This window comes from Hemicordylus capensis, chromosome 5 (assembly GCF_027244095.1).
Source record: "Hemicordylus capensis ecotype Gifberg chromosome 5, rHemCap1.1.pri, whole genome shotgun sequence".
Classification (NCBI taxonomy): Eukaryota; Metazoa; Chordata; class Lepidosauria; order Squamata; family Cordylidae; genus Hemicordylus; species Hemicordylus capensis.
This window is the reverse complement of record NC_069661.1, coordinates 183,486,919-183,502,564: the sequence shown is the minus strand read 5'-3', so window position 1 is coordinate 183,502,564 and position 15,646 is coordinate 183,486,919. Positions and strand designations below refer to the sequence as shown.

At 40.8% G+C, this 15,646-nt stretch overlaps 1 protein-coding gene across 6 annotated transcripts in view; it reads right to left on the bottom strand.

The window, feature by feature from the left end:
* Window positions 1–2,427: 2,427 nt before the first annotated feature.
* SLC16A7 (solute carrier family 16 member 7) overlaps window positions 2,428–15,646 on the bottom strand; it is a 156,708-nt gene continuing 143,489 nt past the window's right edge. For all 6 annotated transcript variants that reach the window (XM_053254289.1, XM_053254290.1, XM_053254293.1 and 3 more), the window contains one exon: window positions 2,428–14,683. In XM_053254289.1, coding sequence (XP_053110264.1) covers window positions 14,412–14,683 — 272 coding nt within the window. In that variant the 3' untranslated portion in view covers window positions 2,428–14,411. The remainder of the gene's footprint in view (window positions 14,684–15,646) is intronic.

Genomic DNA, 15,646 nt, shown 5'->3' with positions numbered 1-15,646 from the left:
TATCACCCCTGTCATTTTCCAAGGGGGAGGAGGTGTGATTCTGGGCCTTTTAATCTCCAGAATCCCAGAGTGAGAACAGCCAAGGTCAGCCCCAGAGTAAATGAGGGGAAGAGGTTACTTCATCAGCTTAATCCTCCTCCTGGCTCACTACATCCAGCTGGTTCTCTCTCCAGGGGAGATCTGGCTCCCATGTTTAAGAGCCTTAGTTTTAAATGCCCTAGTACAGAACTGACAGGGCTCAAAGCCAACTCCAAGCCCCATCTCCACTTCCTGGTCTCACTTCCTGCTTGTTTCCTGTAGCTCTCCCTGCCTCGCTTGCTCAGCCTTACTGGGGCCCATCAGGCCTGGGATTATCTCACCCCTGTACCCTTTGAGAGGAGACAGAAATCCCAAAGGAGGAATGCCGCACTTCCCACATGCCCCACCAGACTCCACAGGGCTGTGCAGGCAACCAGGTAATGCAGCATCCCAATAGCCTCATACACATGTTATGTTGAACACAGGTACAGCAGTACACTTCCTATCTGTACTGCTATCCAGGTCAACTTTTAAAATGAACCCAGGTACAGTCATTCACACAAAAACATGCAACATCTGTACACTTGTATAACATAATGTCTGAACTGGGCTTTTATGAATCAGCAATCCTGTTTCAGACACCAAGACAATGTTCGAATCACACCTCTTTAAAAAATGCATTTCAGTGGAAACCAATTTGTTTGCAAGCAATCAAGGGCTGACCAGCCTAGTGGTGAATAATGTGCCTGCATATGTGTACAGTACTCTGTGATTCAACAGTCTTCAGCCTTTATGAGAAGGCTATCCAATGGATTGTATTTCTAATTATACGGGGGGGGGACTCATATGGCAACTGATTTACTACTCAATGGGAAGTGTGCAGAATATCTGTGTTGCTACAATTCTCTCTTGTGGTGGATTTATAACCAAACACATGGGGAAAGTATTGGAAATGGATGAAAACTTGAGTTTTCAGAAGTAATAAGCTTTGTGTTTGTATGCCTACAAGGGACAGCTGGACCAATGCATTAGTGCCTTGTTACTCTTGCATCCCATACTCATTCCTCTGAAATAAGGAATCATTATGAAAATAAATTTATTTTCAAACACAGATTGCAGTTAGGTGAGTAAGTGACTTGGCAAATTATATGTGAGATTTAATTTTCCTTTCCTTTGTCGTTATGATTATATCTTTGTATACTAATGAAATAAGAGCCTCCCCATCTCTGACAATCCAAGCTATTAAACTTGATGGTGGTTTTAAATTGTTTTAAGGTCCTCATTGTTAATTTGTTTGTGGTGTTGTAAACTACCCAGAGATGGAAGTTTGGGGTGGTCTACAAATCTGATAGATAGATAGATAGATAGATAGATAGATTACTACATGGATTTAAGGATATTTTCTCATCTTTCAGACTAATCTCTGAATAGACTACTTAGAGGAAAACATATTTCAATGAAAATTTCCCATTTTTAAAAAAATGTCAACACATCTCTCAACATATTTCCATGAGTTTGATCAGCAGTCAAAGTGGAACAAAAAACATGCATGTGGGCCCAAAGTGAGCAATTGGGTTGTGTCAGTAAAGTTCAGTATCATGAAGATGGCTACCACGATCAAGCAAGCCTACAGTGCTGTGAGTAATCAGAGAGCTTGTCTTACTTCCAGTTAGTCCCCTGGAAGGGATCCAGAACTGGATTGATTGGCTAATTGGGTGGCCTATGGTGAATCATAGTTACTCAAGAGAGGAGGGTCCCTCTAACAAGATTGCTGGTGCCAATGGAAGCTTCAATTCCAGAGTTAATAGCAGCTTCAGAGGGAAACAGTTTTCATTGGGGCCATGGTGTGAGGTGGAAGAGTTAAATGCATCAAGGAGGTTTGCCAAGGACTTGATTCTACTCAGTCCCCTCCTGGCAATTATTTTATTTTACTTTTTTCAGAAAAAGGATGGAAGAACAAAATGCTGCAAATGCACAGTTTTCTCAGTTCATTCACTCCTTTCCCCCTTCTGCATTGATACACACATGCACATTGGCAAAACACTGTAAAGAAGCAATATTGATCAATCATATCTATGCACATAGGTGTGTGTTGCTAAAACCTCAGAGAAGTAATCTTGTTATGATTCTACAGTTGGTTGTATGAAGATTCTTTTTGTTTGGCAATGAACAATATGAGAATGAATAGCAAACTGTTCCATTCAGTAATTAATTTTAGAATTAGACCTAGTAAAGCAGAATTGAAGAGGTGTTCAACGTAGGGCAGAATAACTCAGCAACCCAGAAAAGAGTATGGTGTGTGTGTGTGTGTGGCATTCCAAGAAGAAGAATGAAACATAGAAATATAAACTATAACCAACATGCATTAAGCATTAACTTATCAAAATAACAGTTTGCACTGACAATTAATTCAGAAACTTTACATGGAAATTTTATTTTATGTTTTTGCTTATTTAAATTGTTCACCATGGATATTCTTTCCATAATTCCATAAATATATATGGACTTTCTAGACATATTAGATGCTAAAACAGGCCTGGGAATAGCAATTAATGGTCAAGAAAGAATAAATATCCATTTAAATATAACACAATACAATGTGTATGCCTTTATACAATGTTAATATACAGTATAAACAGCAAACGTTTGTCATGTCAAAACAGCTTACTGAGACAAAAAAGAGAGAAGTTTTGCTGTCAGTCCGATCATCTTTGGAACACGAATAGCACCTCTAGCTAAGAAATGATTGTCAAAAGTTGTCTAGCCAATATGTTCAAGTAAAAATAAAAAAAAGTGTGTACTCGTACTGCAAATTAGAAATAAAAGGAAAAAAATTCTTTGTCAACAAACATGGTAACTGTGTGTCTTAATATTGCTCCAAACTTTTCAGTGAAGATGAAGGCATGTTAACAAAGTCAACCGTGGAAAGAGACATGCCTCAATATTAATGTTATATATGCCAATTCAGTTTAATTCCATGGGCCCATGATCCAGAGGAGTGTGCATAGCAGGATTTGGTTTTTGTTTTCAAGCTCTGCCCCCCCCCCCGCCACATGTGGTACATAACAACTGCTTTGGAAACTCAAGTGTGTTAGCTTGGAGATTCTTGAGAAGCAAGGAAGTTCAAAAGTTCTGCTGGTCATCTGAAAACCCCCTTAGTCATCTAAAGCAACTCTCTGGATTGTGGTCATAATCTACCTCTGTGTTTCAGGAATCGGCAGGAATTCACCTCTATCAAATATCGACATACAGATTTTGAAATGTTCAATAACAAGAAATATTTGAACACACAGATTATAGTTCTGCAATTTGTTGGCATTAAGTTTCATTACTTATGAAACATAAATTGACATAATCCAGCCCAGAACCAGTCAAGCCATAGTAAATGAATTTATGCCGATCTATTGTCATCAAATGGGATAATGATTGACTTGAATCCAAGTATAAAAGACTTTTTTTTTTAACATACAGGTGTCAGAATCACTATGAATCTCTGCATCCAACAATTTGTAAATGAAGAACCTAGTTAGGCTTTGTCATTTTGCTGTGCCAAAGTGCAGTCGTTCAGTTCTTTTAGTCTCAGTTGATTCACATGACCCTTTTTGAGGGTTTCGTTCCCATTCATGAAGCCTTTGCTTTTCAGTACTGTCGTGAAATAACTATGCTTCACTGAAATGCTTTACCTTGTGCCCATCTCCAAATTCCATGCACAACCACGAAGCTCTTTACAGAAGCCTGCTAAACAGGCTTTTGGCCACACTGGAGGAGCATTCACGTGGCTGCTTCACCACCTCTATAGCTCATCTGAACTGCCTGAAACTGCCAAAGTGATTTTGCCTGACAAGTCAAACTAAACATTACTCTTTGGTATATTCCAAGTCTACTGTCTTTACATAAATGCTACCTGGTCAATTAACAATCTCTGATTTCTTGAGTTCAAGTCAGGAAATGAGACGTACCAACTGTGGAACAATACATATCGAAAGGCTTGTCTAATTGCCTTTCTTCTCATATGTTTTACAGCTGACTCTTTTAATTGAAGGGGACATGGCATTGCTATGAAGAGACTCCTGCAGTGCTGAATTCAGCATCTCAGTAGGCTGATTTATCTGCAGACAGCTCCTCAGCACAGAATGAGGTACTGAGATTTTAGAAGTCATAGGACAGTCAGTGGAATTCTCTTTGAAGGTGTTTCATAATTGTGATTGTGGCAGTGAAGCTCTGAGGCAGTTTGGCTGAGCTGGTGTAATACCATGGAGTGTTCACAAACATTTCAGGCTCAGGGAACAAAGCTGCTACAAGAATTTGTAACGGAAGGGAAACATATTGGGTTGATTGGGTTTTGTTCCTTTTAAAATACCCACGAAAGAGAGACATGCATAGGACTTAGAAATAGGACTGGCTTTCTGGGCAGGCTGAGGACTGGAAATATATTACGGTGTAGAGAAGATAAAGGCAGGAAGGCCAGTGGCAAGGCAGCTAAAAGAATAATTCAGACTTGACTAGCAATGCAGCTCTTGAGGAAAAAGCCAGAAGGGTATATTGGGGCTAAATTTCACATACAGCTTTGACCTAACCAACCAGTTATTTGGCTGCAGACTTCTAGTTTGAACTTCGGTGCTTTTCTTTTTATGTAAAAAACAGCATTCCAAGGTACCTCTAATTATGGTGCATTTTTCTTACCTCAGAACTGCTTAACATGTGAGAGTCACGTGTATAGAATTAGGCAGAAACGTCCTGAACTTACTGGAACTCTGTTGTGTAGTAATATTCTACCGGACTAGAAGGACTCAAAATAATGACAGAACAGTGAAGTTGCTTTTTTGAAGCCAAGCAACCACTAAGTAAGCCCTGGGCACCCCAAAGACATTGGCAGACAATCTTGACTAACTCGCTGACCTTCAGTAATGTGTTTCCGATTTTGCAGAGGCCTTCCAGAGTGCAGGGAGTGTTCTGGACTCTAAGGACTCTGGAACACCAGTGCACATGCAGGAGGACTGGGACAGTTGCATTATGACTCCCATCGCACCTCTGCACACACTGTTAGTTGGGATATCAGCCACTGTTATGGACAACACATGACCTAGTTAGCTTGAGCTTTTAAAAAACCCATTGATTTCAATGGAACTTTTAGCGAATGAACTTGAGCACTTAACTTTGGCTGAATAATGCTCTATGTTCATAGTGATAATGGTAATATTCCCTCATAGTCACTTTGTAGTCTCCATGTAAGATCCATAACGTATGGTTTAAATGGTTTGTGGATTTGACTTTTAGAGAAGCTTTCAAAATCCCATTATGGAGTTTACCCCTGCAAAGTTCTGTGGTCCCCTTTTGATAGCTTAAGCACCCTCGGGAACTATGAACTTTGGAGCAACAAAATGGCATTTGTCTCATCACAGGGTTGACCAAACTCAGATTTAAAAAGAAATACAATGTAGAGTTTGTTCAAAAATCATCACTATAATAGGTACATGAATGATTAAAAAGGCAGTTCCTTATGCTCAGACAGCAGTCAAAATACGCAGTGATACTGAGGCCACATTGAATAGTTGAGGCTGGATAGTACACTAATGTAAAATATTGCAATTCTCTTCTTTAATCGTTTTTTAATAAAAGAATGGAAGAAATTGAAAAATAATAAAAATTGTCCTGCAGAAAAAAAATCATTTGTTGAAATTTTTTTAACCATTACAAATATATTTACCAAACACAATAAAACTTTCCCAGCAGATATGAATAATGAAGATTACAATCTTGTAAAGGAAGGCGTGCAAACAACTAGGCAACTTTCATTCCTTTGGACTGAAGATTTGTTCAGGTATTTATACCTTTTCAGCTGTGTACATTCATGTTTAATTAAGACACTGATTTTTTTCATTTTTTTGAATATGTAAATAATGAATTTGCATATTCCAGAAAAAATACATATGAGTTAGGATCCATAGAAGGAATGTGTATGTCTTTGTGTGTTTGGAAGAGAACTGCACACTGAACTGGAATTTTGCTTCTTGACTTGACCATTGCAGTTCTCACTGCAGTGGAAACCGCGCAGGAAAAAACAGCAAGCATAGTTAGGGTTGTACATACAGTTACTTTTGGATCCTAGCCATTGTGCGTAAATTTAGCGGGGGGGGGGTTCATTAGGAAAACTATGCAGGCACAGATTTCTGGTTGCCACAAGTTGTTTACACTTGGTCTGCCTCAGTGGTACACCTAGGTGATTTTGGAGCCCAGACTGCTCCCTCCATGAGCCCCCCCCCGCAAGGCTTGTCCTGCCACTGCGAGGCCCTGCTGCACCGAACAGCAGCTTTTCTGTAATTTTTGCCGCCATGAATGGCGGGGTGTGTGTGTGTGAGTCAAGCAGGCCTCTCCTGCCCCATGGTGGCAGCAGCAGACACGGCAGCTGCTGGGCCTGTCCGTCCAGCCCAGAGGCCCTTGAAAACTGCAAGGTGCACCTGCGCAGTTTGAATAGATCATCATGGGCTTACGATGATATATTCTAACTGCACAGGCACACCTTGCAGTTTACAAGGGCCGCTGGGCCAGCTGGACAGGCCCAGAAGCAACTTTACTTGCCACCGAGGGGGAGGGGGGATGCCTGCTCCGCCAACCCCCCTGGCGGCGCACATGGCGGCTAAAATTACAGAAAAGTTGTGGTTCGGCACAGCAGGGCAGGGTGTGGGGTGGCAGCAGGAGCCCCCCCCCCAGTCATCTGGAGGTGCCCCCGGACCTTGGAGGCCATGGACCATGGCCCCAAGGTCTGGGGGTAAGAGCGCCTCTGCTCTGTATCATTAAGTACCCCCAAGAAATGAGGTATGGATTTAGAAGCTAGTAGATTTATTGGAAGTCCATTATTTTCCTGACCTTAAATTGCTTTGTACCAACAGAGGATAAGCTGTCATTCAGTTGTACTACCCCAAAATGTGTACATTTAGACCCCCCAGTTGCCATGCCAACCATTTTCTATCAGGACCTGATGTTAGAAGGGTTGAGGATTACTCCTAATTTTCATCTAATGAAAATCCCAGGTTAACAGATCCTTAGTCTGACATTTTATAGCGTAATGGTATAAAAATGGCTGTTTATTATGGATGGATGAAACTTATATTACCATTTGCTTTTCATTTTTTTAAAAAGCAAAGAAGTGTGCATGCATGCTTGTGCTTACACACTGCAATGCAGTGAGTTCTTCGTTTATTTTAACTTACTACTTTCCCCCTATCTTTTCGTTTTGAAGTCAGAAGTCCTGAAACCTAACAGTGAAGTCTTATGAGAAAGATAGAGCTTTGTCAGTGATGTAGTAATAGTGGTTACTGACACTGAAGCAAACCCAGGTAGAGCTCTAGGACGTGATAAAAATCTTTCAAGAAAGGTAGAGCGTGTTGTGAAGTATAGGTGTTTGACAAACTGAAACAAACCAAATCTGAAACCTGTAGATTAATCCCCTTTTTGCAAGAGCTTACCACAAAAACATGTTGGTCCTATCACATCTCCTGCTAACTGGTAAAGAGGCACCGTCGAAGATTAAGCTCTTTTAGATTTAGCAGGGATAACACCTGCATTTATTTCTTCCAACACAACATCCTCCCAGTGGCCACTGCTTGGGTTTCTTTTCAAAATGGTAGCCCTTTGGGATGGGGAACCATCTTCTCATTCCTTTTGCTATGTAAACTTCTCTGAGAACATTTTTTTTAAAGTCAGCATACAAGTAATTATTCAATGAACTTCTATATTTTCATAGAATTATAGAGCATGTCAGTGTAGAGATCTTTTTCTCTGAAATGTCATAATTCAACTCCTTATTCAATACCAGTATATATTAGGGCTGTGTAGTCATGTCAGTCCAACAAGCATGTTGGACCTGATATGCCCTCTGTTGGTCATTACCAGAATGAGTTCAGACCCAGCAGCTGGGAACTTTTGACTAAACTCCTTGCTCTAGTGTCTGAAGTTCTGACATTCCTGTCAGAGCCAAGTTAAATGGCCAGCAAGCCGCCTTTCAACTAAGAGGCATCAGGCTGGCCATTTGAAAGTTAAACAGCCCATGCAGAGGAGAAATGCTAGGCTAAAAAATGTAATGGCCTATGTGCCACCTCTCAGCTGAGAGAGGCAGCTTGCTGGCCATTTAGCTTGGTCCAACATGAATGTCAGATTTCCAATCTGACATGACCAGGCAATTTAGGGGGATCATATCAGCCCTCTTGCCAATTTCTCTGTTGGGTCAATTCCAACATTTTTTAGATTGCACAGGCTTAGTACAAATATATACACTGTTGTAGAGAATGTCAATCTCCATTGGTATACAAAAGAAACTAAGGGCAATAAAGCCCAATTTTATTTTAATCCAATTTCCCTCTCTATGCAACTGTGTTTAGCCAAATCTTTTGCTCAGTCACCCAAAAATGTATTTTGTATTCATTCTTTGCATAATTTGTAGTATCTATGTATGGAACTTTACATTGTTATTCCTTTGCACTATGACCTTGTACTTTCCTGTTCCAAGATCATTAGAAAACTACATGTGGATATGATGACTTTAATAGAGCTCCTATCGAAATGCCAATAAGGAGGAAATTACTGAGTCAGTGAACATTCCTGCAGTGCTCATTGACACCAGCTGAAGACATCTGGAGTCAAATTTACAGTGGCAAGTTTTCAGATAAATTATCATCCTCCTTGCTAAGTTATTTTTAAATGCTTTAATATGTTTTGCCTATTTACTTCTTATGGGGTTATGAACTTCTCCAACTTGGAAACGGAAGAGGATGGTTGAAAAAGGCAAGTGTCCCACCCTACCCCACTTACTGATAAAATACGTTTTGCACATTGTGTGTAACAGTTGTGTAGAATATGTAGAAAATTAACCACCTTTTAAAAACATATATTAAAACAGCACAAATGAGAGCAACTTTGTTTAAGTTTTAAACTATATTTTACATTCAACAATAAAATATTCCATTATTTAGCTTCTTAAAATGTGTAGAAAAAACTGCCATAAAGTACTCAAAATTGCCTATCATTTGGACAAAAATGGCAGTGTCAGTTGTGGCAAATTTGCTAAACACATATTGGTCATTTGGCTTTGCTCAGTGAGGGCCTCCCAAGACTTAAAAAAACTCCTGAATTTAATTTCTAGCACTATACTTACACTAGCCCTAATCCAGCACCAGTAATAAGATCCTAATGGAGGAAAAGCCTTGTTTTAGTTCACATTAAAAACTTTGCCCTGCTAAGAAACACCTCTTAATGTGGGGGCTCCTTTATATTTAGTAGGAGAATAGCAACTGGCCCTATTCAACCCAGCATACCATTCCTCAGGTTCTTGTATGTCTGTTGTGCTTCTTTTTAGATTGTGAGCTCCTTTGGGATATTTTTTTTCATTCCTTTTGCTATGTAAATTGTTCTGAAATACCATGGGCAGTGCTTTAGACACATGGAGGGGGATAGGCAGTGCTGAACCACCTGCATTACCCAATACTGTATGCTAACCAATGTTAATAATAAAAGATGTGTGCTACGGTGCTGGAGAAAAAAATGCAAACTTACTGCAAGTTTCTAAATAACAACTAAAATTAATGGAAATGGTCAGGCATTGCTGATAGATGATGCACCATGGGATGTGGTGATGGCAACCAGCTTAGATAGCTCTAAAAGGGGCTTAGATAAATTCATGGAGGACAAGTCTATCAATGGTTACTAGTCTTGATGGCTATATGCTACTTACAGGCAGAGACAGGATGCCTCTGAATATCAGTTGCAGGTGTGTCTTCATCTCTTGCCTGTGGGTTTCCCAGATTGGCATCTAGTGGGCTACTGTGGGAAACAGGATGCTGAACTAGATGGACCTTGGGCCAGATCCAGCAGGGTTGTTCTTATATTCTTAAAAACTAGCTGATACATGAGATCTTCCAACTCTGAGGCCTCCATCTTTAAAAGCATTCATAAAGTTTGCAAAAATAATATAAACATGACATGGGTTCGGTAGCTTTTTACTATTCCCACAACAGAAACAATACCTTGAATGAAAATGCCTGAATTCCCCACAACTGTGAATTTATTGTGCTATATAACTGATTACCTAGAAAAACCTCATAAACTCTGGTGTGTGAGCAGTGTAACAGATGGGACATTTTTGAGTGCACTGAAAATAGTATGGGTAATTTCAGGGATGCCCAAGACTTTGAAGCAGCAAGAAGACCATGAGCCTATTCATACAAGTATGCAAAACCATTCTAAGGGAGCCCAGCCCGGTTTTGCACACTCATGTGAATCACCGGGATTTCACCAGATCTCCTTGCTAAATAAGATTAAGGGAGAGAGCACACAGGGCATACTGGAGCTTCCGGGGGCTGCACGGCCTTCGATCCTCCCAGCCCCCGCTGGCTCTATCACGCAGCTGGCAGTCGTTTGAGTGGCCGCTGCGGCTGCCCAGAGCAGACTGGCTGGTCGTCTGTGAGGAGAGCAGGCCTAGTGCACTCTCCTCGCAACCCCCCTAGAGGCTCTTCTCACCAATTGTGAAAAGAGCCTCATTGAGATGTTGGCATATTTAATCTGCTCGAAAGTCTTTCAAATCATCACATTTCTTAGAAGTGACAAAAATTGGGTTAAATAAATTACAAAACACAACCCTTTTATAAGAAAAAAATTGCTTATGTGCTTCATAAATACTGCATAAGAATTTTATGTATTAGACCCTTAATGTACACTTTTGAAATATTTGTTCTAAAATATATACAATAAAGATGCTCACCTTATTTTCCTCATCTGCATATTAAATATTGAGGTTATTCACATGATGGAGGAAAACTGGGCTAAGGCAGACCATCCCATTTTTTCTCCATCATGAGAACTACTGGGCTCACAGGTGAGTCCAGAGGTTCAATGGCGGCCAGCCCGCCAGAGTAGCCCTCCCCTTAAATGAGGTTTGCGGAGGGAGCACTCTGCTAACCCCGGGGTTTTTTTAATCGCAAGTCGCTGTAGCACAGTGACTCACAAGGAGACCTCTGACTGGGAGGCTACAAGAAGCCTCGCGGCATCAGGGGTCTCCCCAGAATGCCCTGCACACTTGTGTGGGGCATTCTGGAACTTCCAGGGGCCAGGTGGCCCCCGATCCCCACTGTCCCAACTGGCTCCATGATAGAGCCAGTAATCATGTGGGCAGTCGATATGGCTGATCGTGAGAAGAGCTTTATTGTCTTTTATCACACTGATTGTGAAACACTTTTTGTGGGGGTGAAAGGAGCTAACATTTACCATGTAGAAAGGTGGGAAATTTTATGTTAAAAACAATGCATTTAATTTACATCAGCTGCCCCAAGCAGGGTTCGGCTGATTGTGAGAAGCAGCAGCATCTTCGCAGATCCCTCCTCTCCCTGCCCACCTAACCCCCTTAACAAATCGGGCTTTTACCCAAGGTTAAGGATGTTCTTGCACCCTTACCCCCAGCTACTGGATATCGTGTGATTCCTTGGGCTGCATGCAACCTGAGGAGTCACAGAGATGGGGACACAGAGTGTCCATCTGATGGGGGAATCCCCAATGCAACGCATGTGCCATGCATTGTATTGAGGGATGCCTGGAGGCCAGAACAAATAGGTCCAGTCCCAGAACTTTACATCCTGCTTTGTGCTTCATGGAGCTGCACAGAGCAGGGCTGACTGTGTGGGCGCGTAGGAGGTGCACTGATGGAGGAAAGTTCGGTTGTCTGGGGGGGGGGAGGTAGGTTAAGTGCAGCCTTCTCCCAGTGCCTTCCCAGACCACCCAGGACGATTGTGTGACTTGCCCCTATTTGTACTTAACTATAAACCATGGCTGTATATAAAGCAACAAGTGATGATCATCACTTTGGGCAGTTTCACACAACGGCCAGGAAAATGTCAGGAACCTGCAGTACATGCTTTCAGTGGGCATGTTGTGTGAACCCACCCATGTCTGGACTCGACTTCTTCCTGACATTCAGACACTACATTTGAAGTTGGGTGGCGAATGTCAGGTGAAAGTTAGGAGTCAGCTCAAAAACTGGACATTGGTGGGTTTTCATGACACCTGCCGGGAGTATGAGATGCTGGTTCATGATATCCCTTATTTCCCAGTGGTCATGTGATAGCCTGTCTCACTCTAAAGGACCTAAATCAAGTAAACTAATGAGAGATTCAAATGAAGGGATGGGGATATACAGATTTTTAAAGCCTATTATTGAGTTATGTGAGACAAAGCAAATGTGCTATAGTATGACAAAGCTGAGAGGGAGAAAAACCTGTCCCTCACCCCAAAAACTGGACTCAACAGGGGACAGGTTGAATTCTTATCCCAAGTGTGCTCTTGAATGCATCACTTTACTTTCTTCCACAGAAGTGAGGAGTTACTATTAACTCACATAAAGAAAAACAAAGTATTGATTTTGGAGGTAGCCACTTTCAGCAGGACTCCTAAAACAATTCTGTCCTAGGCATGTTATAACCTAGGCCAAAGTTAGATGAACCAATGAGGAGACTGACCTTCAATGAATTAGTTTTGACTCACAGAGACAAAAATCTTATATGGTATCTGAATTGCCTCTCTCTCTTTGAATTTATTCTGCTTCTAAAAGAGAGATAATCACATCCTCAGAGAGATGGCCAGCTGGTGGTCTATAGGCTAGATGTGTTATGTTATCTGGCTCGTGGTAGCTCTACAAGGGTTTAGGCATATGCTTGCTGTAACAGCAACACACTTACTCCTGGATGGTGGCAGCTTTACTGGAAAGCAGCTTTACCTCAGACCCTTGTTTGGAGGATGCAATGGCCCGCCAATGATAGAAAAGTTGGTAATGCAACAGGGAGGTCATGTTCTACTTATGTTTGAATAACCATGAATGAAAACAGATTTCAAACATATTTGAAATAAAGTGGACACAAAGCAACATATTCAAATTATAGCTTGATCCTAAACATCTGTGTTAGCATATATATTTATGATTTTTAAATGATGCAACAATTGTTGCTATACCCCATCCTAAGTAGTATTTGCTTTCACAGCAAGTCTAAGGATCAGAGCATAAATATTTAAATGGCTAATTAGCTATAGCAGCAGGAAATAACTGCTCATTCATTGTAATTAAAGTATGTATGGCATTCAGCAATAAAATCTACCACTTCTGGATTCTGATTTCATTAGCTATTTAAATTCACATAGTGATGTTTTATCAGTAATATCACACCTTTTTTGATCTTCTGCAAATGCACCATAAAATGGTAATTCATTTTTGTGCACTTTTACTCAAGTAGCGTTTAATGGTGACTCCATTTTTACTTCTGTATTTAAACTCATGGTTTGACATTCTTTCCTCCTAGTGGCCAAAAATATGCCATATGAAGAGGTAAGCAGATGTTCATAATATCCTGAGGATTAAGACTGTTTTCTTCCTTTACCAGACAAGCACATATTTTTGCATTGACAATTTGTTTGGAGCAAGGATAATAGTTATTGGAAGACCTTACAGTCAAAGTTCTACCCTGATTAGAGTGTCTGGGCAGCTTCGCATGTAACACTGGCAAATAAGGAGAAGGAAACTGTTTGTTCCCACCAAGTACCTGCTCCTGGTGCAAGCCACTACTTCTGCCCCTTTCCATGTTATCTTAACCTGGAAATGTTGGGTTGCCAGCCCTAGGTCCCCTCTGCCACTCAACATCCATCACTCAACCAAATCTAGATTACAAATTTTTAGGTACCAGAGAAGACACAACATTGGCAACCTGACATTTCTGGGTTTGAACAACACAGATAGAGGTGGATGTACTGACTCACGCTGTGAGCACATGCTTGATCGGAACTCATGGTTTCCTCCTACTTACTTGCTGCCATTATGTGTGAAGCTGCCCTGAAATTTTTGAACTGACTCACTTAAACCCATTTCAACAGGAGTCCTAGCACGTTTGACACCAAAATGAAACACAACACAATGCCACAGTCCTGCTCTGACCATGCACAGGGAACAGAATGTAGAATTGCTCTGCATAAGACTGCAGCATAGCGTCCCCACACCATGCTAACCCTGCAAGTGGCTTGCACATCCAGGGAAGTACAAGTTGCTTCAAGACAATATGCAAGAGAGTTTCACTTTGATTGAGTCTCTGGGCACATGGCAACATGCCTGGCATTGCAACTCTGGTTCAGGAACAGCATGGAAGAGGAGGGAAGGGTATGGGGTTGCTTTATGAGGAGCCCCTCTGTGCTTTTCTGTCTCTGTGTGGAATGGGTAGGACTGTGGTCTAATTGAAATTTTTCTTCTTCAAACTCCTAGTTCTATTTAGTATTGTGACTGATCATTATTACTACAAAACCTGGCCTGTACTTTGGAGAAATACTTCTAGTGGAAGTTATAAATATGAATATTGGAACCAAATTTCTAATTAAATATTAGTTTCTCTTTCTGAAGGATTATCTTGCAGTTTGCTGGACCTGCTGACTGCTTCTTCACTCTCTTTGTGGGTCAAAGGTTCCACTTCCTTGGAATCAGCATTCTTAAGTGCTCTCTGTCTTTCTTCTTCTAATCTCTTCTCCTTTGCCAAAAGTCTGTAATTGATAGCATTCCCAATGAAGAGCCAAATGCTTGCAAAGGTGACAATTACACCACAGACAAAATACATGTATTTGTAGTCTCCAGTTATGTCCACAAGCCAACCTGAAAGATAAAAAAAGAAAGTGCCTTCAAATCATCTTGAAGGTAATAGACATTGGGTTGTAGCCAAATAAGTTTAGGAATCCTAAATCCCATTAAAATTAAGGAGTCGTCTTGTTAGTCATGACTAACTTGTCTGATTGATTTCAATGGTGTTTGGTCATGATTAACTATCTTAGGATATAATCCATTATTCTTTCATAGCAGAACAAAAATTCTGCCTTTTGGAAGTATAATATGCTTTAAGCATATGAAGATAATTTTAAAAGCAAAATGTCTGTGCATTAACTATTAGCTCCTGTTTGAATCCCCGCTGGGGCAGCAGTGATATAGGAAGATGCTGAAAGGCATCATCTCATACTGTGCAGGAGGTGGCAATAGTAAACCCTCCTGTGTTCTACCAAAGACAACCACACGGCTCTGTGGTCGCCAGGAGTCAACACCGACTCAACAGCATACTTTACCCAGAGTACAGAAATCAATTAGATATGCACATACACAAATCTGTAATTATTAATCTGTATTTTATAGAAAATATGGAAACTGATTTTTGGTTTAAGATTATGTCAGAATTACAATATGTGCGGTCCTTGACTTCAAGAATGGTGAGATTAGACTTGGTGCACACACACATGAAAAAGAGATAAGGAATTATTATTATAATTAAGAATATTTATATACTGCTTTTCAACATAAAGGTTCCCAAAGCAGATTACACAGAAAAAGAAATAAGATGTTTCTCCGTCCCAAAGGGGTTCACAGTCTGAAATGAAACGTAAGGTAGACACCAGCAACAGACAGTAGAAGGACACTGTTCTGGTGTTGGATTGGAGGCAGTCACTGAAGTGATCTTCTTGCCCATTTAGCAGAGGATTTCTAAACTAGGTTAAGCAGAATCCTATATACTAGGGGTTTCCAACTTGTAGTACTCCAGATGTTATTGAACTACAACTCCGATCATCCCCA